The 22563-nt window shown below is 43.4% G+C and overlaps 8 protein-coding genes across 8 annotated transcripts; 4 read left to right on the forward strand and 4 right to left on the reverse strand.

Annotated features, from left to right (window-relative positions):
• Positions 1-101: 101 nt before the first annotated feature.
• Positions 102-154, reverse strand: Tsp_04631 (conserved hypothetical protein; the record flags this gene model as incomplete). The annotated part of the gene is made up of 1 exon (XM_003369159.1): positions 102-154. A coding segment is annotated over exon 1 (53 nt), but the record flags the coding sequence as incomplete, so codon positions are not given.
• A 163-nt stretch (positions 155-317) lies between these two features.
• Tsp_04632 (conserved hypothetical protein) lies at positions 318-881 on the reverse strand. Its single transcript, XM_003369160.1, is given in 5 exon segments — positions 318-470; positions 496-578; positions 610-649; positions 669-832; positions 866-881. 5 exon segments carry the CDS (start codon positions 879-881, stop codon positions 318-320), a joined length of 456 nt encoding a protein of 151 aa, XP_003369208.1.
• A 2033-nt stretch (positions 882-2914) lies between these two features.
• On the forward strand, positions 2915-4229 carry Tsp_04633 (putative DNA-directed RNA polymerase subunit L). Its single transcript, XM_003369161.1, is given in 8 exon segments — positions 2915-2980; positions 3053-3144; positions 3169-3272; positions 3286-3371; positions 3549-3651; positions 3851-3961; positions 4048-4083; positions 4102-4229. 8 exon segments carry the CDS (start codon positions 2915-2917, stop codon positions 4227-4229), a joined length of 726 nt encoding a protein of 241 aa, XP_003369209.1.
• A 1392-nt stretch (positions 4230-5621) lies between these two features.
• On the forward strand, positions 5622-5924 carry Tsp_04634 (conserved hypothetical protein). Its single transcript, XM_003369162.1, has one exon. The coding sequence runs from the start codon at positions 5622-5624 to the stop codon at positions 5922-5924; it is 303 nt and encodes a 100-aa protein (XP_003369210.1).
• A 757-nt stretch (positions 5925-6681) lies between these two features.
• Positions 6682-7471, reverse strand: Tsp_04635 (Pao retrotransposon peptidase family protein). The gene is given in 4 exon segments (XM_003369163.1): positions 6682-6831; positions 6855-7086; positions 7126-7373; positions 7385-7471. The coding sequence occupies 4 exon segments, from the start codon at positions 7469-7471 to the stop codon at positions 6682-6684; spliced, it is 717 nt and encodes a 238-aa protein (XP_003369211.1).
• A 96-nt stretch (positions 7472-7567) lies between these two features.
• On the forward strand, positions 7568-8412 carry Tsp_04636 (conserved hypothetical protein). Its single transcript, XM_003369164.1, is given in 5 exon segments — positions 7568-7627; positions 7696-7759; positions 7837-8049; positions 8077-8199; positions 8210-8412. 5 exon segments carry the CDS (start codon positions 7568-7570, stop codon positions 8410-8412), a joined length of 663 nt encoding a protein of 220 aa, XP_003369212.1.
• Positions 8413-8688: 276 nt separating this feature from the next.
• Positions 8689-17128, forward strand: Tsp_04637 (hypothetical protein). Its single transcript, XM_003369165.1, has 7 exons — positions 8689-9166; positions 10666-10840; positions 11764-11980; positions 12775-13170; positions 15326-15676; positions 15726-16004; positions 16958-17128. The coding sequence occupies exons 1-7, from the start codon at positions 8689-8691 to the stop codon at positions 17126-17128; spliced, it is 2067 nt and encodes a 688-aa protein (XP_003369213.1).
• Positions 17129-20637: 3509 nt separating this feature from the next.
• On the reverse strand, positions 20638-22037 carry Tsp_04638 (putative trypsin). The gene is made up of 5 exons (XM_003369166.1): positions 21927-22037; positions 21499-21716; positions 21160-21437; positions 20963-21096; positions 20638-20877 (listed from the first exon to the last, which is right to left on the reverse strand). Exons 1-5 carry the CDS (start codon positions 21975-21977, stop codon positions 20737-20739), a joined length of 822 nt encoding a protein of 273 aa, XP_003369214.1. The 5' UTR covers positions 21978-22037; the 3' UTR covers positions 20638-20736.
• Positions 22038-22563: the final 526 nt, after the last annotated feature.

The following is a 22563-nucleotide window of genomic DNA, read 5'->3' on the forward strand; positions in this document are numbered from 1 at the left end:
AGGTTCAAAGTCCCAGTAAAAATGAGATCGTGAACATTTGTGAAGTAAATCGGACTTCATATGATTTGAGACTAGCCATGATCCCTGCGATTCAGGGCTACTTCCGAATGCGCGGGTACAGGGCTGCTCCTTCCAATTCTGCCAAGCGGTACATAGGAAAGTCAGTGAACTGGGATTGAAAACGCGATATCGACAGCATGAAGAAACAAGAAGATAGATAAATCAAAATGCTCCTGGCCACCGCTTTCCTCCCTGTACCGCATGTTGATATGGGTGTTACCCTGCTCGAAGCAAGCACTACGGGTAACTTGGCAGCTTTATTTTATTACTTTAGGCAGAAGTGGATGACCGATGATAGCCTGCCGCTTCGGAATGTACATAATGTAAATATTCGGACCAATAACCACTTGGAAGGCTGGCATAGTCGGTTCAACAAAATATCGGGTGGTAATAAGCTTGGATTGTACAGGCTACTCAATTATCTTAAAGAATAACAAGACGTGATGGAAACGCCATCAACCAGCTCCTTTCAAGAAATCGTGCTGCTGGTTCTATTAGACAAATAGGTAGTAGGTACGCTGAAAAGCAACAACGTTTTATGATATATACGGATGAATACACCAGCGGCAGGCGTACCTTGGAGCGATTTCTTAAAGCTTTTAGTATACCACACGCCAGATCCGATTTAATGCCGCCTTCCAAGTAATGGGTTTGTGTAATATTTTATTATCATTGTTGTCGTTATTAGTCATTTGTTGTTGTTCATTATTCATGCTATTCTCTTTTATATAATATTGATGTTGTTGTTGTCGAGCATTGAAAAGTAAACTTCCTTTAGAAAAATTGACTTCAAAAATAATTAAACTATATTTGGCTGCCATAGCAATGAAACATAAAGAAATTTTTTAATCATATTACAAATACTAGTCACTAAAAGTGCAAAGTGGAAAAGTAAATATTTAAATGAAAAAAGCTAAAAACAATGAAAAAATTCCACTATGAAATTGGTGACGTCACGGGGCAAACACTAAAAGAGGTCAAAGGTTACGTAATGAATTGTAATGTAATTAAAAATTTGCATCAATGAAATGAAAAAAATGTAACTTTTGTAATTCATAGTTTTACTTTTTCAATTTATGTATTCATGGCAGCATGGTTGATAATTTTTCTTAACTTTATGGTTTCGCATAATTAATTTTTATAGAAATATTTTTTGATTGATATAAAAAGGGAGATGCTGTTCATATAAACGGAGCGCAACATTAAATGGTGCGAAACAAATAAATTGATAAAAAGCAAACTTTAAAAAAAAGGAAATTCTGGTCGGTTCCATTTACTGCTTTCTTTCTGTTAGCATCATCAAAGTGCTTTTACTTTTATCACGCCGAATGCAAAAATACTGTTCAGAAGGATCCCAACACTAACAGCTGCTTTGCTTGTCAGATAAATTACGTTTCAGCTAGCAATTAAATGAGATTTACGCACAAGATGCTTTTCCGTTTGTCATAAATTGTTCTGATGAGTAGCTAAAGGCGACTTTAGTGGAATGGAAAAATCAACAAGTGATGAATTGTTCACAGCTTCAGTTGTCAGCTAAAACTGGGTATGGCAACTGCTAATTTGTTAGCATTTAAATACTTTTCTAATTTCATGCTGACTGTTCTCTGAAAATCTTTCCTGATAGCAATCAACGAATTTTACTTTTATCTTCACAAAGTTTTTCTCTTTTGCAAGTGTTATTGTTTTCCTTCCTATGTTTCATTTAAATAAAAACATTATAATCCGCATTTTTATTTTCAAATAAAAAAAATTTATTTATATATTTGGTGTAGATTGTAAACTTTGCTTTTGAACATCTGAACCAAACCGACTAGTGCGTTAGTGAACATTTAAGTTGCCATCGCGTTTCATTTGCATTTGCAACGTTTAAACTTGTAATTCAATAATAACGAAATGTTGAACATTCAGCATCAAAAGCAGCGCTTAGGGTTTATTGTTGTTGTTGTTGTCAAACAAAATTTTTCATACAAACAACAAACTTCATCGGCATGCATAAAACAGCACAGATGGATGATTCAAAAAGAAAAACTTTTTAAAAATTTTAAACTGAACACCCAGTAAAATCAGAAAATTAATCAGATGCCAACAATTTAGCAGTTATCAATTGGTTTAGCTGGAAAGCTGCAACTGTGGACAATTTGTCAACTGTGCATTTTCCCTTTCTATTAAAATCCCCTTTACCAACATATGTGATGAGACGGGAAACGCGGATAATTCTTGACAAAGGTGGATGCGTAAAAACGTGCATAGAATTCAATGAAATTGTGAGCTAACACGTAACTTTATCTGACAAATGAAACAAGTGCTAGTTGACATATCTTTAAACAATTTTCTTCAATCGTTACAAATAGAAATAGATGAACGCTTTTGATACAATTCCATAAAAACCATTTGATGATGCCAGCAATTTTGGATGCACTTTTGGTGGGAAGTAAAGGGGCACTGGGGTGGGGGGGAGGGCGCTGAAAAATGATAGAGCACATCGGAGGGGGGCGCTTGAATACAATACGTTTTATGTTCTGTGTTCATACTGATATTTGTTCAGTAGTTGTGTTAAGAATATTGATTAATTTTTGTATGTGTTTAATGTAATATGACTCTCTGCAATCTGTCTTCTTCATCTTCTCTTATAAGTGCGGTAAGCTGAAAGGCGATTAAATTTTTTTATTTAAATGGGCATTCGATATCGCAGTCTTTAACGTGAGCATTGGCGCCATTTATGGATAAATTAAAACTCTGGCGCCACATTCCAGATTTATCAGACAGATTATTCACTTTCCTACCGTAGTAGGCACATTTGGACCTGAGGATCGGCGCTAGAGTACGGTAGTGTGAAAACACGTGGCAATTAGTGATGGAGTGCGGTCTTGGTGAGCGATCGATCGTGTCTTGTTTATTTGTGGTGGTTGTTAGTTGCACGGTGTAATAAACATTTGAAACGAATGTTTGGTGTTCGCTTTATAAATTATTCACACAATATGTTTTCCTCAAGAATGCCGTATGGTCAACTCCGACGGTGATGACCGGCCAAAAGCAACAAGGCGTGCCTGACCCGCCTGCTGTGACGGAAAGTCCATTACACAGGTTCATATATATGTATATAATCAGGAGCGACCCCCGTTTTCACCATTTTGCCACTTTTCTGTTCTCTGTGCTTGACTTCGCTTTGATTCTTCTGTTATGTTTCATGGCTGACGATTTACATTTATTTGGTTTTAAATGAAGGAAGAAGTTATAATTTATTCCATCAAAGCAAAGTTTACCAAGTCAAACACACAAACATTGATGATAAACAGTGGGTTTTTCGACAGGTAAATAATATTTTATTAAATATCTCATTTCTGTTATTTCAATTCAAATTTCTCATGTAGATAGAAAAAGGATGCCGGGGTTCAATCCACACGAACTTGGATGTGGACGAAATCTTGCTTTCTAATCCTCATGCAGATGACTGCACCCCTGATAATGATATCTTGTACAAAATGTAGAAAAATTCTGTGAAGCAACGGGCAGCGGAGGAGCAGAGGAAGACCATTCCGCAGATTTACCACGAAGAAGCAAGCAGTGCATCTGCTGATTTGGAAACTGCTGGTACTTTGCCTGTGTTTGATTGTATATTTAATAATATATACTCGAGATTATCATATACGAAAAGCGAGATTTTGTGAAATTCAGATCTAGCCGCGAAAGAAGACAGTTGTAGAACCTAATTGTCTATAACAAAGTGTAGTACGATAACCCTGAAAGTCTACTACAAATATACATAATTCCATTTTAATATTCTGTACAGAAGAAAATTTATCAATTTCATCTGAACATTCTGTATGGTCCATGGATGGAACTTTCAAAATAGTTGCAGAATGGTACCACCAGATTTTCACCATACATGTTTTTATTGCGGGTAAATTAGTGCCACTTGTGTATTGTTTAACCGTCCAAAAAGATCTCTCCACTTATCGTGAAATTTTCGATGATTTAATTTTAAAGACGGCAGCGTTGGGGGTGGTCCTTCAGCCTCAAACAGTAATTTGCAATTTTGAGACCGCCCTGTTCGCTGCACTGCAGAGTACATTTCCGGGGGTCAACATGCAAGGCTGTTATTTCCATTTCTGCCAAGCAGTTCTGCGGAATGTGACGGATCTTGGGATGCGTACCAGTTATATCCATGAAGAACAATACAAGAAAAAAATCAAAATGTTGCTAGCAAAGGCTTTTTTGCCGCTTCATGATGTGCCTGCTGCGTGAAACTGCTTGGCAGAGATGCTACGGGTTCAGTAGCAGCCTTGTTCAATTACTTCCGAGTGGAATGGACGCCCCCTGACAGACTGCCGATGTGGAATGTATATTGTCGCATCCAGAACTGGTAAAACCCGTGGAGTAAAAAATAATCTACAGCTATAAATAGCGATACGCGTCACGAGAGTAACTTTATGCAAATATGATAAGGAAAATTTCCGACGGCAGTGCCGCAAGCAGTTGACCTTATTCAAAACCGGAAGTGATTTTATATATAAATGTCTGTTCGCTAACAGTTGTTGTTGTTGAATAAATATTCACTCAAGAAAGGCGTTATCATTACTGCTCTGCGTTAGTTGTTCATTTTCGGGTACTGCGCTTCAAACATACGTTTTGAGTGTTTACCCTTAAAGTGTAGTAGCTCTGGTCAATTGGATATATGGTTCCGTAAAACGGAATTCAATCGGTTCAAATAATCTGTCGTCAGGTTCTTCTGATCGTCAAGTATCAGAGCGGCAATTTTGAGACTCAACGCGTTCAAAATCGTTCACTGCTCTAAGTGTTAGATCGAGTAGTTCCAATCCACACTACTTCAACGTCTGTGTTGAATATCAGCCTTTTCCTTTCAACTGATACCGATCTAATCAATCTTATCAGCTTCTTGTGGTTCCTGTTTTCCCACACAGTATCCACACTGTATACAGGAATCGAACAAGATCCGTCTTCACGTGGACTCCTTAGGTCAAGCAAGAAGTATACAATCGTCTTTGTTTACGTAATTCCTTACGCAAACAGTAAATTCAAACGAACGTACAATTATACCTTCGTTTCCGTACACGGTAACTGTATCGACAGTAACAACTGCACTCAATCAACAATAATCGGTGGAATCAAATCTTTACTAACGTCCTAATTTCGTCAATCAATCGATCAATAACAAGTTCTTGCTCATATCTTAGCATACCTTAATCTTACAGTAAGAATATGTGATAATTAAGCTACACATTGTTTTTACTGTTCTTAACAGGTTCAACTGTATAAAGCGATAACACACACGCAACGGGGTATACTCACAACAATAATGAACTCGTCAACACGTCGACTCGATGTCATTTTATGCAAAAACTTTAGCTCTCCTACTGTGGGTTATTGATGTTCAGGTTGTTGAGATCATAATCACATTACACCGCCATGTTCTCTGGCAATCGCGCCTCGCGATCTCAATAAAGGATGTAATCGTTGTATCTCACTGGTGGTTTTCGCTTCCGCCGCGTCCTCTGAGATACCATTGCTGGTGTTGACGTCCTGCAGCAAAAAGAAAAAAAATGGCTACACTTTTAATAACTAACAATCAGGTTCCAATACTGACTGTAGTTATTCACGGCTTATTCGTCCTCGTGACGAAGAAGCTTTCTCTGGTTCTTGTTAATTGTGATAACTACCGCGTCCGAGCTAATATCGGTCCACACAAATTTATTGCCTTCAGCAATAACGACAATCAGATAGAAACAGTTTTACTCAACGATCTCAAAACAATAACGCTCAAGCACACAGTTATCTTTACAGCATCTACGACTGATACTGCTACTATCACGCACGTACTAAATGTACTGCTACACTCGTACTAAACGTACTCTTTAACACACGTACTGCTCGTACTACTCTTGTTCTCTCGTATATATACACGCTTCTCTTGCACAATGACGTATTCTCATTGATTTCTAAATATACCCCAATTCCAGGAATTGAGAGTTTCCAACACACGCTGACAATATCGATTGCCAATTCTTTTTAGCAGAGAACAAATAGTTGGCCAACTGCCAAGTATTTTCAATTTGTGACGTAACGTTTGCCGAGAGTCAATTGCTACATATTCGTGTAAACAAGTTATTTATAGTATCTAAATGTGAATGAATTCTAATTTCTAACATCCTCCCGGCGCCGATGGACGGAGTCTATCACTGTACGTTGGCTGGCTCTATTAAATGCAGCTTTGAGATTGGACGGTTGACAGTACCACCAGCTAGCTGCACTGTCACAGTCCGAACTATCCCGTCCTGACCGGGATACAACTGTACGATTTTTCCCAGTTTCCAATTTCTTCTGGGAACATTATTCTCACCCACCAATACGATATCTCCAATGTTTGGAGCATTACCACTGTTGTACCATTTTTGTCTTACATTCAAATTGGTCACATACTCTGCTTTCCAGCGTTTCCACCATTGTGCGATTAAACGCTGTCATAAATTCCAGTTCTTCATGAGATGTAACGTGGACTGTGTTTTTGGTACCCATTCATCTTCATCTTCAGTTACTTCAGGAATATCAGTGTAATGGTTACCTGTCAAAAAATGGTACGGAGTGAGAATTTCCAGATTTGAGTTAGTTGGACAATGCCTCCATTAAGACGGTTCCATTAACGGTTGAATATTCTCGACTCGGTTTTGGATAAAGGGTTTCCATCTTCTTGATATGCCTTTTATCCAACATAAAGTGATCTTGCTGTCCGTCCAGCAAGTCAATCTGTCGATCCTAATTTTTAATGCCTCCTTTACGAAGGTTATCAATTTAGCTGCCATCTGTGCTGCCATTAATTCCAAACGAGGGAGAGTCATCTTCTTCAAAGGTGCAACCCTCGATTTGGCCATTACAACATTTGAAATTGAGCTGTGGTATTTTTTCTTCACTACTACATATACCACTGCTCCATAGGCAGTCTCCGATGCGTCTCCAAACGCGTGCAGCTCAACCTTTTTTATTGTGGAACCATAAAATGGGATGAGACACCTTGGAATTCAGATATCTGATATATCACATAATTCCAACTTCCATGTCTGCCATTCCTTTTGCAGATCTGATGGTAACTCATCATCCCAATTTAAGCCTTTTTTCCACAACTTTTGAAATAGTACCTTCGCCTTGGTTATGTATGGAGATAGGTGACCAAGGGGATCATACATCTTCACAGTAACACTTATCAATTGACGTTTTGTGTCACGCGACCAAGGATCGACATCAGAAAGAACACTATAAGCTAATTCATCGTTTGCCCAGTCCCAAACGATGCCTAATATCTTTGACGTACTAGTGTTCTTTCCCAATATATCTTCTGACGGTACATGACAGCAGTCTCCAATACTCCGCTAGCTTCTTCTATCCCGGGGTTACTCATCCTCGTCGCCAATGTAACGAAACAACACTTTTATTCAGTAGGGAATAACTATATAAAGGTATAACAAACACGCATCGGGGTACACTCACGACAATAATGAACCCATTAACACGTCGACTCAACGTCGCTTTATGCAAAAACCTTAGCTCTCCTACTGTGTGTTATTGATGTTCAGGTTGTTGAGATCATAATCACATTACAATAACATTCACTGGTAGTCTCAGCTCCCTCCCGAATATTATCCGGCAGGGTGTGGCACCAGTGGTGTGATGCACGCTGGAACGGTACGTGAGGAGTACCCGATCGAGATGGACATTCCAGTCCTCCGGCTGATCGATGGACACTTTCACCAGCATGTCCGTAAGTGTCCGGTTCATCCTTTCCACCAGGCCGTCAGACTGTGGGTGGTACGCTGTGTAAATGGCCGCTCCCTCGAGCATGCTCGTCCGCCTCTTCCACCAGATTATTGGTGCGTCCGTCGCTATTTGGCGATGGGCCGGTATTAACCGGCGCATTTCCTTTCCGTTCTGTCTCGCGCTTTCCTGATGGCATAGGGACAATCAAACGACAAACAATGAGTATATAGTTTATTAAACAATCAAAAGCAATTACCGACGACGATGACAAACCGAAAACGCTTGTTTTGGCTCCTTGCGAACTCTACCGTACACACGTCAAGTGCCACTACCGTACTCCGCCTCTGATCTTCATGTCCAATTCTTCATACGGTAACTTTAGCTTTCTTCCTCTTCGTTTTCTGCAGGAAAAATTTTCTCGGTCCATGTCCGCTACAGCTGTGCTCCTGGTCTTCGCTATGCCAAACAGCCGACACACCTCTGCTATCACATCAGCGTCGAAGTTACGGCCCTGGTCTGAGTGCAGCGTCTCTGGTGCTCCGTAACGGTAGAAAATGCCGTTCACCAGCGCCGTGGCCACCGTGACCGCCTCGGCATCAGGCAGTGGGAATGCGTCAGGCCACTTTGAAAAGTAATCGCACACCACCAAGATGTAGCGATTGCCGCTTCGAGTTTCTTCCAGTGGCCCCACCAAGTGTATCCCCACTCGCTGGAAGGGCTGGCCAACCGGGTGGATCTACATCAGGTCCTGCAGCCTTTTGATCGGTGCCGCAAGGGCGGCGCAGGTCTGGCACGCCCGACACCAGTCCTCTACGTCCTCCCGCTGCTGGGGCCAGTAAAACCGTTGGCGTACCCGCCCCAATGTCTTCGCCACTCCCAGGTGACCGCCCGTCGGATGGTTGTGGACAGCTCGCAGGACTTCCAGGATGTTTCTTCGGTGAGCCACCTGCTGCACCTTTTCTTCTTCCCTATCCGGTGCTTACCACGCACGACACAGGATTCCGTCCCGCAGCGTCAGCCGGTTCCGTTGTGACCAGAGGCTTCAGAACATGTGACTCCCCGCCGGTGGTTCTTGGGGCAAGTCCCTCTTCTCCAACCACTCCTGAATTTGTCAGAGCTCCGGGTCAGCGTCCTGCCACTCCTGGATACGCCCGGTCGGTCCCAGTGTCATGGCCGCTTGCGCGTCTACGGTTGGATTCACGGCTCCACACTGCGTGCAGACTCGTCGGGACAGGGCATCAGCGTTCCGGTGTTGTCGCCCAGGCCGGTGGACAACTTGGAATTCGTACTCTGCCAGCCGCTCCACTCAGCAGGCTACTTGCCCTTCAGGTTCCCGGAAGTTCCTGAGCCACATCAATAATGCGTTGTGATCTGTGCGAGCTGTAAACTCTCTGCCGTACAGGTACGGCCGACAGTGACGCGTAGCCCAAAAGAGGGCTAGCATCTCCCGCCGACATTTCCGCTTTTCCGTGGTGCCCTGCTGGTACACCGCGTGGTGGGGCAGGTACCACGTTTTCCCCGGCGTGCTTGATGCCGGTGCTTCCTCAGCCCATCCGTTTTCAAAGTACGACTGCATGACAGCCGTGTAGTCTTGATCCAGTCTGAAGTCTTTGCTTAGCCGTTTTTCCAGCGATCGGTATCGCTGAAATGCGGTGGTGTAATTGTTCAACAAGTTGGCCATACCAGATTTCCACAGCAGTCCCACCGAGTACCGATTTCCATCAAAGTATAGGGATTCCTTGAACGCCGCTCCATATCAGTCTGTCCGGACTCGGTGTCCGGAGGGAGGATGCCGATTGCTTCCAACTCCCAGAACTTCCGGAGGGCTGCGTTCAGACGATTGTCCGTTCTGATGCAGTGGACCCTGCATTCCCGTTCCCTGGACAACGATGCCGCCGGACTGCAGATCACCCACCTGAGATGGGACTCCACGCTTACTGGATCATCATCTCCACCACGAATCACCTGCGTTCCAAGGAAGTGGAAATAGCTGTCCAATCCGATGATGACATGGACTGATGTCAGCTCTCCGACCTCCCTCGTCAGGTTCAGGTTCTGAAGATGAGGCCAATCCTTTTGTGATACTGTGTCTGCCAAAGATCTTCGCAGAGTATCGGGACTGTCATTGCTTCCAGTTCGTACTTTTCCTGGGCGCGCTCTCCGCTGACCGAGCTGAGCCAAAATCGAACTGATCTCGACGCTTGGCAGTTGATTCTCGAGCCACCAACACCGCAAAAGGAAATCGAGTGAGTTTCGCCGCCAACTTGAGCTCGTCGACTACGTCTTGGCGCACCAGAGACCGCTCACCTCCGGTGTCGAACAAGCAGTTGACCAAGCGTTTCCGCCCGTGGGGACCGTGAGCTACAGCCTTGATCATCTGGAAACGACTCCAGCCGTGCTCAGTGGTGGCGATGTTCGCCTGAGCCTTCCTTGGTTCAACGGTCTTCCTCTCCTTGCCTGCCTTCGGTCCAGAGAGGTCAGAGTTGCACACCCCGGATCTGACCTGCCGCATGCGGCAGGGTGACTCTTTCTATCCGGGCAGTTTCTTTTACTGTGCCCATGCTTCTGGCAGTAGAAACACCGACCAAACCATTGTGCCGCCTTCTTCTTCTCATGAGGCATTGGTCGTCCCAACTCTGAAGTCTCTGCCGCTCGTAGCGATTCTCCGCGCACGGCAAGCTGATCCGCAACGGCAATGCGGAGAAACGTCGCACCGTCGTGCCTTCGCCTGAGAGGGCTGCTTCGACGTTTGGCTTCGGGCTTTGTGGGCTTGGCGGGTTATAATCTATCTGACCGCGACTCTTCCAGGAGCTGGGCTTATTTTCCCATGAATTGCAGATATTCTGACAAGTTTTCTCATCCTACTTGATCCGAACCGGTGTCGGAAGGCGATCAGGACTGACAGCAATCGTGATCTCAGCTGCGGACAGCTCACCTTCTCGTGGACCATCTTTCCTTGGATCCTTGCCGAGAGCAGTCAACGCGTCGACTGTCCGTCTCAGATAGTCGTATTGTGAGCTCAGACCCACGTCCTGTGGTGGCGCTTGCACGAGCTTCCTGATTTGATGCCGGATCACCTTGGCCGGTCGATCAAATTCCTCGCGCAGGCGATTCAACACCACCTCATAATCAGCATTGCGGCTAGATAAGCTGCTGATTACGATGCTGATCCGATGCTTTGCCGGTTAAGCAGCCACGGAGGTAGGTCAGTTTCGCTGCGTTGGACAAGTCTTTTCGCTGATGTACGCGATAATCGAACTGGTCCCAAAACGCACGAAACTCCGTGTAGTCTCCACTGAACTTGAGCAGATCTCACCTCGGCAATCGTGCTGCAAGTTCATGGACAGAGGTCGCAGCCGTCACCATTTCAGGTCCTGATCTTGACGCATTTTCCTGGTCGTCCAGTCGTCCGGGTTGATCAGTCCCGTTCGACCGCATCAGAGCCAGCGCTCGGGCTTTGCGCTCTCTGAATCCTTTCCGATATTTTGACCAGTCATATTCCGCCATCATTCGTTCCTCCACTTCCAGGCTTAAATCTAATTCCACCTGAAGAGCGTCTGTCTCCCGGTAAAGTCTCCCAGTCATCGAAATCTGCTATTCAGTTTCCAAGACTTCCGCTGGTCCTACGCACAACTGATCGATCTCTTCGAAGAGCTGATTCAGGCGTTCCTTGCAGATGATCACCTTCTTCGATTTTTCTCTTGCTCTAGTCGACATTACTGCTGCAGTCGTGCTATCCAGAGGTCGCTCGCCTTCGATGAATCCGGCTCAGAGGACCAAATGTTGGCGACACAATTATGCCAACTGGCAGTGGACTCTATTATTATTATTGATGTTCAGGCGCGCAGTTCAAATCCACTCACAGCAAAGCCGAAGAGTCTGTCGATACAAGGAAGACAATCACAAAGTTGATATTCAAACATTATTGTGATTCAGGACAAGACAAACTCGATTCCAACGAAATGATAGCCACAACGTCAAGATCGTAGATTCTTCTGCGATTCTCAAACTTCACTCCGATCACACGATCGCTCTTGCTTCGTCTTCAAGCTCGTCAACTATGAGTACTGGTTGTTATACCATTAAGTCTGCTTCGTCCAAACCTTCATATAGGATCGACTTCGGTGATTCTCCATTGTTTTTACCGGGTTCAGTGGGTCAGTACAGTCAGAACACCGACCCATACACCCCCAAACGAACCCGCACACGATAAGATTTGTAAGATCATATTGTGTTGACTAGTGGAGAAATGCCGTTTCAAAATTGCCGCACTGTTGACCTGCAGATACTGGGATTACCGTACCTCCCGTTTCCAACAGGCCGAATGGCTTGACCATGAACATCGGCGTGGAGAAGGCCGTCTTCTCCCGGTCAGGTTCGGCTACTTCAACCTGCCAGTACCCTGAAGCCAGGTCCAGAGTGCTGAACCACTGGGATCCTGCCAGCGCATCCAACGTGTCGTCAATGCGCGGGGTCACGGTGTTCAGCCTGCGGTAATCAACGCAGAACCGGGGTGAACCGTCCTTCTTTCGCACCAGTACAACCGGTTGCGGATGCGGGCTCGATGACGCCGGATTCCAGCATCTATCCCAGCAAGCGCTCCATAACAGAACGCTGGGCCAATGGGAGGCGGCGCGGCGGTTGCTTTATGGGCTGAGCTTCACCCGTTTCGATGCGATGTGTGACTAGGCTGGTACGCCACTGGTCATCGTTCCGCGATATGGCTAAACTATGCTGGCGCAGTATGCTCTCCAAGGTCTGTTTCCCTGTTGCCGAGCACTCTGCTGCGTCAGCATGTGCGTGGAACAGCTGCCTGCGGCTTTCGCTGGCTTACACGTGGTCACCTGCCCTGTTCTTCCTGGGGCACGCCGGTGCCCATGCACCCGATGCTGGACGGGGCGTCACTGCTGCCTCTCGCTGGAACTTTACTCTCGTCCCGTCTCTCAGGACCATGTAGCGAGACGTGAAGTCCATGCTCCGCACCATGGTGTCCAGGAAATTTGTGCCCAGGATACCCGGGACAAGCAACTTCTCCACCACCACAACCAGGTGCAGTTGAACGACCCCCAGCCGAAGGTCGCCATCTTCCGTCAGTCGCCCAGTTGTATTGGACTGGCAGCTCCCCGCAACTTCTGGCATGAGGTGGCCTTATCCCACACCCGCTTGGAGATTACTGAGACCACTGCACTACCGTATTCGATCCCGACATGCACGTTCTCTAACGTCGACGACAGTATTCGCATTTCCGACGTTCACATTCTCCCCTTTTTTCGTTCTCCCATCACTGAACATGCTGGCTCCAGCACCAGCAGCTTGGCGAAGTGCCTGGTGACATTAGTTGAGGTCCGAAGCCGTACCACTCAGGCCACGCCGTCGCTGTTCTGACGCAATGCTCTAGAAGGAGCGAAAGTTGACGGTCTATGGTCGCCGACCTGCCCCGCCGGGCTATGAAACACCGGAGAGCTTACAGTAAACCGACCGTCGACATCTCCGGGACGAGATCCAAGTGTACTGCACGCACGTGATTGGACACACATACTTCGGTGCTGTGGCCTTCTTCGTCACCCTCACGAATAAGAATGGGGGGGGGGGAAGCGGCGAAATCCATATGCAGCGCGGTCAGGCGCTCGGTTAATTCGCACCATTTGTAATATAGAGAGTTTATTATAAACAACGGAGTACAAGAGAATGCAAAGACAAACAAGACGGGACGCGCACGCCGTATCACTGACCGCAAAACCACACAATGCCGCTACTCCGCTCCGCTGACCTTCCTCCCCTCGTTACCGCCGGTTGTCCTACAAAACGGTGAACGTGATACGCAGGTACAATTTCACGGTCGGCGTCACACATGCCAACGTGCGCAAACGCGGGCGCTGGAGTCGTCCGATCTTCAGGCAGAGCGGCCTCAGCTGTCAGAGACGGCTCTGAGCACCCACACAACCATTCGCTCTCAGCGCGTCGATCTCTCGCCGGAAACCTTGCCTCTGGGCAATCCGCACCCAGACCTGCACCGCTGCGTCCAACTCCCCAGCCGTCAGGGGTCCGCTCCCGCGATCTCCAGCGGTGGAGCGGCAGTTCCTCACAAAGCGCAGGCAAAGGGCGCTGATGTGGAGCAGCCCCTCTCGATGTCGTTGAACCTTCCCAACAACTCAATGTTCCCAAATTTCCGCAGGGTGGTGTCGTCGGGGTCTTCGCCTTTCATCAGGAAGACCCTGGCTTCTGAGGATCGTCTTAGGTCAGTCCCTCCGCAGACGATCCAACCAAGGCGGGTCGCCACGGCCACAGACCCGCTGCTGTCTGTTCTAATGCGACCAGTCACGAAATCATAACAGTAGTCGATTCTGATCAGGACATCGACCACTAGCGGCGTTCATCCCCGTGCGGGAGCAACATGGGATGCTTCGTTTCAACTAGCAAGTTGACGCGACGCAATCGACCTTCAACCGTTAGGATTCCTCTCTCATCAAGAGATCCTTCGACTCTTTCTTCCTGAGGCTCCCCATGTAGGTCTTGCCATATGCGTCGCGCTTGGATTTACTGAATCCATACCGCCTCTGCTTCTTCGATCTCCGTGTCATCCTTCGTAACTCTACGGGTAACCGTGCATTATTGATGAAGCGCATGCAGAAGGCGAGTGGCAACTTCGAGTGGGATCAATGATCATTATTCTAGTACCAATTTCCTCACCGCGGTGTATGGCCGGTCGAAGCGTTCCTTCAGCCTCTGCACTGCCACCTCGTAGTCGGCATTCGAGGAGGACAGGCTGATGATCGATCTCAATGCATCACATGTTAGGCATCCACGCAGGTACGTCAGCTTGGCTCCGTCTGAGAGGTCCGTCCTCTTGTGGATGCTGTCAGCAAACCGGTCCCAGAATCCCCGAAATTCAGTGACGTCACCCCGAACTTAGGAAGCTCGAGGAACGGCAATCTGACGTTCTTCTCACCTTCAATGGCCTTCGTATTCTGGGAACCTGCTGCCTCCACCTTTCCTGCGCTTAACAGGGTTCGCGCACGGACCGTGATGCCACGGAAGCCCTTGCGGTACTCTGCCCACTCGGCCATCGCGGTTTTCACTTCTTCTCCGTCCAGACCAGCTTCGTACTCTTCCTGAAGAAGGTCAACTCGACGATACATTTCTTCCGTCACGACAAGCTGAGCTTCCATCATGCCCGTTGCAGCATTGTCGGCGCACAGTTGTTCCAGCTCTTCCGTGAAGAACTGCAATCGTCTCTTCAACGTGATCAGATTCCGCGGGGGAACTAAAGAACCCGCTCTTGGCATTGTTGACCACTACCACAATCTATCCGCAGATCGCAGGTTCAGTAGAATTGCAATCTCTTGAAATCTAACTTTCACAATCCGACTCAGAGGACTACTACAACTTGCCACAGCAGCTGGATGATTATCTTCGCCCTCACCGTGTATGGCGCCAGGCAACCCAACCGATCGAAGACTGAGACCACTGCAATCAGCACGCCTCTCTTCGTGTCCAGGACCTCGGCCACCACCATTTCCGGTGGTCGGAAGGTCGGCACGTCTACTTCCCTCTGCCAAAGGTTCCCCAGTGTCTTCCAGAGCCGAACTCTGTCGCTGGGCTCCTGATCCTTTTTGCAGGAACTTCCTTCACAACGTCCGGCGAATTGCTCGCCCACTTGGTGAGGTGGAATCCTCCCTTGCCCAAGAGTCTGGTCGCTTCTCTAGCCATTCTCTTCGCATCTGAGATGCTGTCGCAACTTACGACCAGGTCGTCCACGTACATATTGGGAAGGATGTCGCTATGTGCCTCAGTGTATTCGGTTGATGCTTTTCCGTCTGCAAGCGGATCATCTGCATTGCCAGGTAAGGTGAGCAGGTTAGGCTGAAACAGACTCAGGTTAGCCTGTTTGCCTTCAGGGGCTCATCCTTCCCAGGTTCTTTCCACAAGAACCTGCAGACATCTCTGTCCGCTTCGTGAAGAGCCACTTGCATGTACATTTTCTGGATGTGTGCTTGCAAGTCAATCCTGTACCGCCTGAAGCGAATCAGGATCCCCAACAGATCCGCCTGATGCTTCGCTCCAGAATCCAACAGGTCGTTCAGGGCGATGTCCCGGAACCGCGCAGACCCGTCGAAGACAACTCGGCACTTTACTTTGCCCGTGCTACCCATCTGATACACGGCATGATGCGGCAGGTACCATGTGCGTCCCAATGGTCCTGCATCCGGAGCTTCCTCCGCCCAATCCTTGTCCAAATAGGACTGAATGACCGCGGAATACTTCACTAGTCGTTTATATTTAGATCATGATTTAGCTTCCTCTGAACCGAACTGAGCAGCTTCTGAGCGAGCTGGTAGTTGTTCGCCAGAATGCTGTCGGCCTTCTTCCAAAGAAGGCGAACTAGTTCCGCTAAAGTTCCAGAGTAGTTTCTTCTTGAGTTTAATCGTCATATTTGTCAACATCTCTTTCATCACAGTTTCAAGTTCATTCACATTCACAAGTTCACCACAAACGTCTGTTAACTCGACTTTCATAAGATCATGCTCATCGACAGTGATGTTCCCATCTTCATTAGGTGGCAGTTAACAAATTTCAACATTCATTTGGTCCAAGGGAGAAAGCGTTTCTATGAAATTCCACAGCACTTTCCAATGAACCTCTTCTCCATTTTCAAAATACGCGTATTCAGTAACAGTGGAGGACAAGAGAATGGCAGTACTTCAGTGGAATACCTTATGGCTTGATGTCAGCTGCTCAAAATCAATTGTACATGTCAGCAGATTTGAACTAGGCGGCATCTGTTATGCAATAGGAAAGGAAAAACAACACATGTGACTGTTTTTCTGCTTTTACCAGAATCCACCGAACAAGCATAAGGTAATTTCTGTTGAAGTTTTGACGTTATTTTCAGTGTATCACATAAATTCAGAGTTCAGCTTTAGTAGTTGAAACCAAACAGAAGTTCTGATATCCCAAATGCGAAGATTTGCATCGCGTCGAAAGATGTATAAAATACCTAGCAATGATCACCTCAGATCGTTGGAAGACTGCGAAACAGCACGGTCTATGTTTCCGTTGCCTAATGCAAAATCATAGAGGCGTCGATTGTCATAAGAATGATTAATCGAGATGTCATCCTTCATTAAAGGACGGTCATTGTGACAGACAAAATGGTAGTGAGTCTACTCCTATAGAAAAGGATGAAAAGACTGTGGAAGCTCTGAAAGAAGTTCAGGTCGGACTCATGAAGACTGAAAACCATAGTCGAACACTGTTGAAGACGGCTAAGACGTGGCTTATCGAAGTCACATTCAAGTGATGTGTCTTTTGGAGCCAGGATCACAAAGATCTTTTCTAAAGAAGTCTATAGTTAATTGTCTTCAACTAAAAGGTATGTTCCAAAATTGTTATGGTTTCAGAGAGCAGAAGAGTAAACCTCTGCACGTTCGAACTGTGTGAGTAGAACTAAAGGGCATCAATAGTGATTCATCTACAAGAATTATCAGTGCGATGAGTGTCCGTAAAATTTGTAAATAAAAATAAATCCCGCTCAGAATAAGAAACTTGAGCATCCTTACAAAAAATGGTTTCTTTTCGACAACAATGGAACTCAGCGGTTCAAAAGGAGTCGACTGCGGGTTAATTATACACTCCACTTAAACTCGATTATAGCTATCGAGCAGGAAAGAATACATCGGCCCAGAACAGTCCTATTTGTTGTAGTATACATTTGTAATTTCAAATGACTGTAACATCGGATAATAACTACCATATACTGGATCATACCTGAAGATCGGCAGTAACCGGTGGTGACGTAGGTGGTATGTGCGTTTTTGTTGGACTTTGGGACAAGTTAATTAATCTTCTCTCTCGGTGACTTGGTTGTCATTGTCATTGTCTACTTTGTTCTTACCTTCTCTGTTGTTTGTTGTGCTATATTTATTCTTCAATAAACAGTAATCTTACATATTACGTCTCATTGTTGACATCTAATGTTTAACACGCGCTCATCTACATCAAAACGCCTCGAAGATAATAGAAAACCGCTGAAGAAAAGGCCGACACGTTCACACCTCACGTGTGGGCAATGTCTAAATGGGAAGAAGAAAAACGTGTGTGAAAGAAAATCGAGAAATTTCAAGTTTGGTCAATGAGAAAAAACTGTTGAAAATCCGCTACTACGTTACGGTGGTATTTGATGTGATAAAATTTCTGGCTTCGAGTAAATTTTCATTTCGCAGTAACGATGAATTGTATTCAGTTTCTTCAAGTGAAACATGTTCTACGTTTGGTTTGTTTCTATGACTGTCTAAATTTACATTGGTCAAAGATAATCACTTACACGAGGCAATCAAAGTATACTCCTAATGCAGCCATTTGTAACTCGCCTGTAATACAAAACGAACCTCTAGAAATCATGGCTAAAACTGTCTGTGAAAAAACTGCTGACAAATACCGATAATTCTGTTTTTTATTTTCGTTGTTTTTTCTTAATTTGAGCTTTAAAACCCTGTATTACTCTGTTCCTTTATCGCGTGAGTAAATGTTGATATATTACTCGTGTGATCAAAGAAAGAAAAGAAGAGGTTATTAGTAGGAATCGATCTTATTGAAGCTTTTCAGAGGACAAGCATTTAAGGACTGCTTTTGTTTATTGGAATTTCGTAATTCATGGCAAGAACTCTACAGCTGACTCTCATTACTGAAACCTTTTCCTACATTATTCATAACAAATGAAGCGATTTCAGATGTTTGAAACGGTATTTATACATGCATACATACATACCAAGAAGAATTATAGAGCACTGGTAGTGTCAATGGCTATGTACCAAGTTTTCCGTTGAGGCTGGCGGGTGTGCCTCCGTCACGGGGCTATCGCCCCGGTCATTGCAATCTGTGGTGACCTTTCGACCTCTTCCGCGCTTCGACGAAGATATTTAAAATAATAAAGGAAAACAACACCAACGCAGTCGATTAGTGTTTACTAGAACGTGCTACCGATAATCACCGTGATAAATCATACCGCGGTCGACAACCAACACACCAAATCCAACAAATCCTCTCTTCTACGTCACCCAACTACCGTAACTTTTAATTCTGACGATCAAGTATCACACGACTCCTTTCTACCGATCGGTGGTGGCTGTCCCTCTGTCGTGCTTGGAATGAGTGATGTTTCAGATTTTTTACCATTTGTTACAACTGCAGTGACTACTTTTCATTTCATACACAACTGACTACACCAATTAATAATCAAAAAATATCAAACAAACGCTCAACAACTTAAATCTGAAATTGAAATTGGTCAATTAGATTGAAAATTTGGCCATCAATCGTGAATTCTCGAAGCGTCTTTGTTTAGTTGCATAATCAGCATTAAAAATGTTTTTAAACCTTTATTTTCACAATTTAGAAAATACTGTATTTTTTATATTGATCAAATACAAAAGTATTAATTTTGATGTACATTTTTTCATAATGTTTTTTTAAAGTTTACTTATTAAATTGTTTAAATATTTACTAATTACACCTACTGTATATTTATTGATGTTGTCAAGTTGTATGGATTGGATAAAGTGATAATTTGCATTTAGTCTTGATGTACAAGATTTTGTCCAAGTTTTTTGGCAATGGTCGATTATTTTTTCTGAAATCCACATCAGTTAGCACATTTTCTGGTAGCTATCTATGCTCTGGTCATGTGGACCAGTATTTTAAACGTGTCATCTGTACAGCTCAAGAAGGCACTAACTTGCAGGTATAAATAAGTTGTTGAATGTTTTAGGGAAAAGAAAGATTTTATATTTTAAGAATCAACCATCTCATGAAAATGGAGACGAAAGTTTCAGTGGCTTCATTCCAATAAAAGAGTTGGAAATTTTACATAATCCGAGCAGCAGTCCCGGTGGACAGAATGCTAATCGACGTATGTGTTGTGAACTGTATCTCGTTTAAATATTTGACAATGTTAGCTAGCAGTGTCTTTTGTTTTCACTGTGTAACTGATTAATCATAATAACGCTCCATTGTTTACTACTTCAATTCAAATTTACTAACTGAAATTATGACCATCGTTGTTGTTTACTGCTGCTGGTGCTGTTTGCATGGGCTTTAACAATAAATTCTTTTATCGGTTTATTTTTCTTCTATTTTCAGGAAATACACGTGTCGAAGTACGGTTTCATGTCTCCACGGCGAAGTGGATTCCTCAAAAAATAAGAGACCAATTCATGAAAGATGTACAACTTTATAATTGTTCAAATTATTATATACCTTCTATGTATTGATTGTTGTCTCAGTTTTATTGTAGTATTATCATAAATTGACAAAAAATGGCATTTTGTGCGTACGGAGTGAGCGCACTCGTTCACAGTTTTTAAATTTAGCCGACTGTCTGGATAAATTGAGGTATTCAATACGAGAAAGTGAAAAGAAATTGAATGGGAAAACACCCGACGCTGAAACTTTGGAATTAATTAAATGGAGGTAAATTTTAAGTTATTGATTATTAAATTTTATTCAAAAATTCGTAAAGTTGATTGTAATATTGTGTTTGCATTTTTAGGCAAATTAACGCTGCGAGAAAACGTGTCGAAGCGAAACGTTGGCGAGCGCAACTTAAGATGACAAATGATGATTATTGAATAAAAATTCAAATTTTCTTTTTTTCTTGTTCGACTGAATTGAAGTTGATAAAGCAGCAGAATTTATAGAAAAATTTTTTTTGTACATGCTGCATAATAAATTTTGCATTGCTAATCAATACTGATCAAATGGGCAGGTAGAATTAAATTGAAATTCTGTCTCAAGGCAAATTCAACGGTAAACTTGCATTTTCCGATTTTATTAAATGAAATTTAGATAAGTGTAACTTTAACAAATTGATATTTAACTTTTATTGATGCATAAAAATATTTCAATTTTCACTTATAAATAGTTGATGAAGGTTGGTAATTTGACATAGATGATCGGATCTGCTCTTGTTGGATTTCCATCGGTGTGGCTTAGTATACCATATTGAACCCATTTTCCATCCTTTTTGCACATCAACGGTCCACCTCCATCACCCTGACATTTGAAATTGAGAAAAATTATTTATTTAATATGAAAAAAAAGAAGATAATAATAATAATAATCAGCTAGTGGAACTTACCAGCCATGGTCCATCCTCAGCTTTTCCTGTAGGTTTAGCGCAGAACATGCTTTGAACGTAAACATTTTCGCTTTTGCAGCATTTATATTCGACTGGCTTTACAACTTTTTGACGCAATACATTGGAAAATTTTCCTAAAACGAATTTACATAATAAATAGAAATTTTTGGAATATGGAAGTTTAAAAAGAAATTTACCATTGTGCACGCCCCAACCTGCTACGTAACATTCCTTTCCAAATGGTATCGGCTCATTTTGTTCAGGTAGGCAAATAGGACGGGCATTTTCAGATACTGGGATCGGATCTTCCAATTCCAATTGCACAACGTTGCCTTGATAACTGCTGACCACAAAATAATGATTTCCAGCATTCAATGTATTTACTGATTTCACTTTTGTCACAATTTGTGTTGTCTCGTTTTTCGTTATATCATGTCCACCGACAATTACGGTAACATCGTATTCCCACAGAGTTCTGAAATTATATTTCGTCATTGATATCAAATTAAATCTGTTTTGTATGAAATCAAAGCTACCCGAATTCAATGATACAAGTCGCTGCAGAAAGCACCGTGCTGATTGTCTCTTCTGGATATCGTTGGAACAGTGTGCCAGCACATATGCGAGTTTTTCCTGCTGGATCATTTATTTTCAGATATACCATCCATGGGAATGAATTTGGTGCGGCTTCTCCATTGCCAGTTTTTGCTTCTACTTTGGCTTTACCGCAGTCAACATTTTGGGCAAAGCCGTACTATGCAAAAAGAATACTGCAGTTGAATCATTTTTGCAAAATGTTAATTTAAAATGAATTCATCAAGTGAATCAATTAAAATAATACCAAAGTACAATATTGTAAAGAATATTGTTTACACGAGATGAATCTCATTTTAAAAATGGAATTGGTTATTTTTTTTCTCCTTCAATGATACAATTACATCGTCAAAAATTGCAAATAAATTACCTGTATGAAAGAAATTATTGTAAAAATAGCCAACAACAGTCTACCGAACATTATTACCGATCAGTTTGATTCATAATTGATTTCTTGATTCAATTGCACGATTTGTATATTCAAATGAATGGCAGTGATGCTTCCATTTAAGAAAAGCTATTCAAGACATCTTTTGAAAACAATAGTATCACAACCTTGTTTACAGGTAAGCTTAAACAAAGATCTTGGTGGTTTAACATAAAGTGATATATATATATATATATATATACATATAGTGTACATTTTATCTTTCTTGGGAGATTATTTAAGCTTGTACATTTTTGAGGACTGAGAAAGCTAGTATTTTTTCCTTAATCTCGAAAAATAAATTATTTGAAATGGGTTTTCTCTTCTTATTTTGAATGCTTTGAAAAATACTAATAATATGCACATATCATAACATAAATTTATTCATTTATTCAAAATGATATGTTAGTCCTTTTTTCAAGTTTTTTCTTCATATCCCTACTCATATGTAAATATGAAAACATATAAAATGGTTCTTGACCAAAACAAAATGAACAGTTATTTTCAATTGAATTTTCTTCATTGCTTGGAATCATTTATTTATTTACACTGTAAACAAATTTGTCAACAATCACAGAAT

The sequence above is a fragment of the Trichinella spiralis genome (genome assembly GCF_000181795.1).
Source record: "Trichinella spiralis strain ISS 195 chromosome Unknown Scfld1557, whole genome shotgun sequence".
Taxonomy (NCBI): Eukaryota; Metazoa; Nematoda; class Enoplea; order Trichinellida; family Trichinellidae; genus Trichinella; species Trichinella spiralis.

Bases quoted from the DNA above. Each gene is read 5' to 3' on its own strand.
- Tsp_04633 (XM_003369161.1), top strand. From the start codon at position 2,915: ATGGAGTGCGGTCTTGGTGAGCGATCGATCGTGTCTTGTTTATTTGTG. The intron at 2,981-3,052 runs GTGTAATAAACA...GTTTTCCTCAAG, and splicing joins TGGTGGTTGTTAGTTGCACG to AATGCCGTATGGTCAACTCC. The intron at 3,962-4,047 runs GTAAATTAGTGC...TTAATTTTAAAG, and splicing joins CATACATGTTTTTATTGCGG to ACGGCAGCGTTGGGGGTGGT.
- Tsp_04638 (XM_003369166.1), bottom strand. From the start codon at position 21,977: ATGTTCGGTAGACTGTTGTTGGCTATTTTTACAATAATTTCTTTCATA. The intron at 21,438-21,498 runs GTAGCTTTGATT...ATATAATTTCAG, and splicing joins ACTTGTATCATTGAATTCGG to AACTCTGTGGGAATACGATG. The intron at 20,878-20,962 runs GTAAGTTCCACT...TTCAAATGTCAG, and splicing joins CTGAGGATGGACCATGGCTG to GGTGATGGAGGTGGACCGTT.
- Tsp_04635 (XM_003369163.1), bottom strand. From the start codon at position 7,471: ATGAGTAACCCCGGGATAGAAGAAGCTAGCGGAGTATTGGAGACTGCT. The intron at 7,087-7,125 runs GTTGGAATTATG...CTGAATTCCAAG, and splicing joins AAGGAATGGCAGACATGGAA to GTGTCTCATCCCATTTTATG.
- Tsp_04632 (XM_003369160.1), bottom strand. The intron at 579-609 runs GTATATATCATA...GTTGCTTTTCAG, and splicing joins TGCCGCTGGTGTATTCATCC to CGTACCTACTACCTATTTGT. The intron at 471-495 runs GTTATTCTTTAA...ATAATTGAGTAG, and splicing joins TGGCGTTTCCATCACGTCTT to CCTGTACAATCCAAGCTTAT.
- Tsp_04636 (XM_003369164.1), top strand. From the start codon at position 7,568: ATGAACCCATTAACACGTCGACTCAACGTCGCTTTATGCAAAAACCTT. The intron at 7,628-7,695 runs GTGTGTTATTGA...TGGTAGTCTCAG, and splicing joins AAAACCTTAGCTCTCCTACT to CTCCCTCCCGAATATTATCC. The intron at 7,760-7,836 runs GTGAGGAGTACC...CATGTCCGTAAG, and splicing joins GATGCACGCTGGAACGGTAC to TGTCCGGTTCATCCTTTCCA.
- Tsp_04637 (XM_003369165.1), top strand. From the start codon at position 8,689: ATGTCTTCGCCACTCCCAGGTGACCGCCCGTCGGATGGTTGTGGACAG. The intron at 15,677-15,725 runs GTGAGCAGGTTA...GTTTGCCTTCAG, and splicing joins CATCTGCATTGCCAGGTAAG to GGGCTCATCCTTCCCAGGTT. The intron at 16,005-16,957 runs GTACCATGTGCG...CCTTCATTAAAG, and splicing joins TACACGGCATGATGCGGCAG to GACGGTCATTGTGACAGACA.
- Tsp_04634 (XM_003369162.1), top strand. From the start codon at position 5,622: ATGGCTACACTTTTAATAACTAACAATCAGGTTCCAATACTGACTGTA.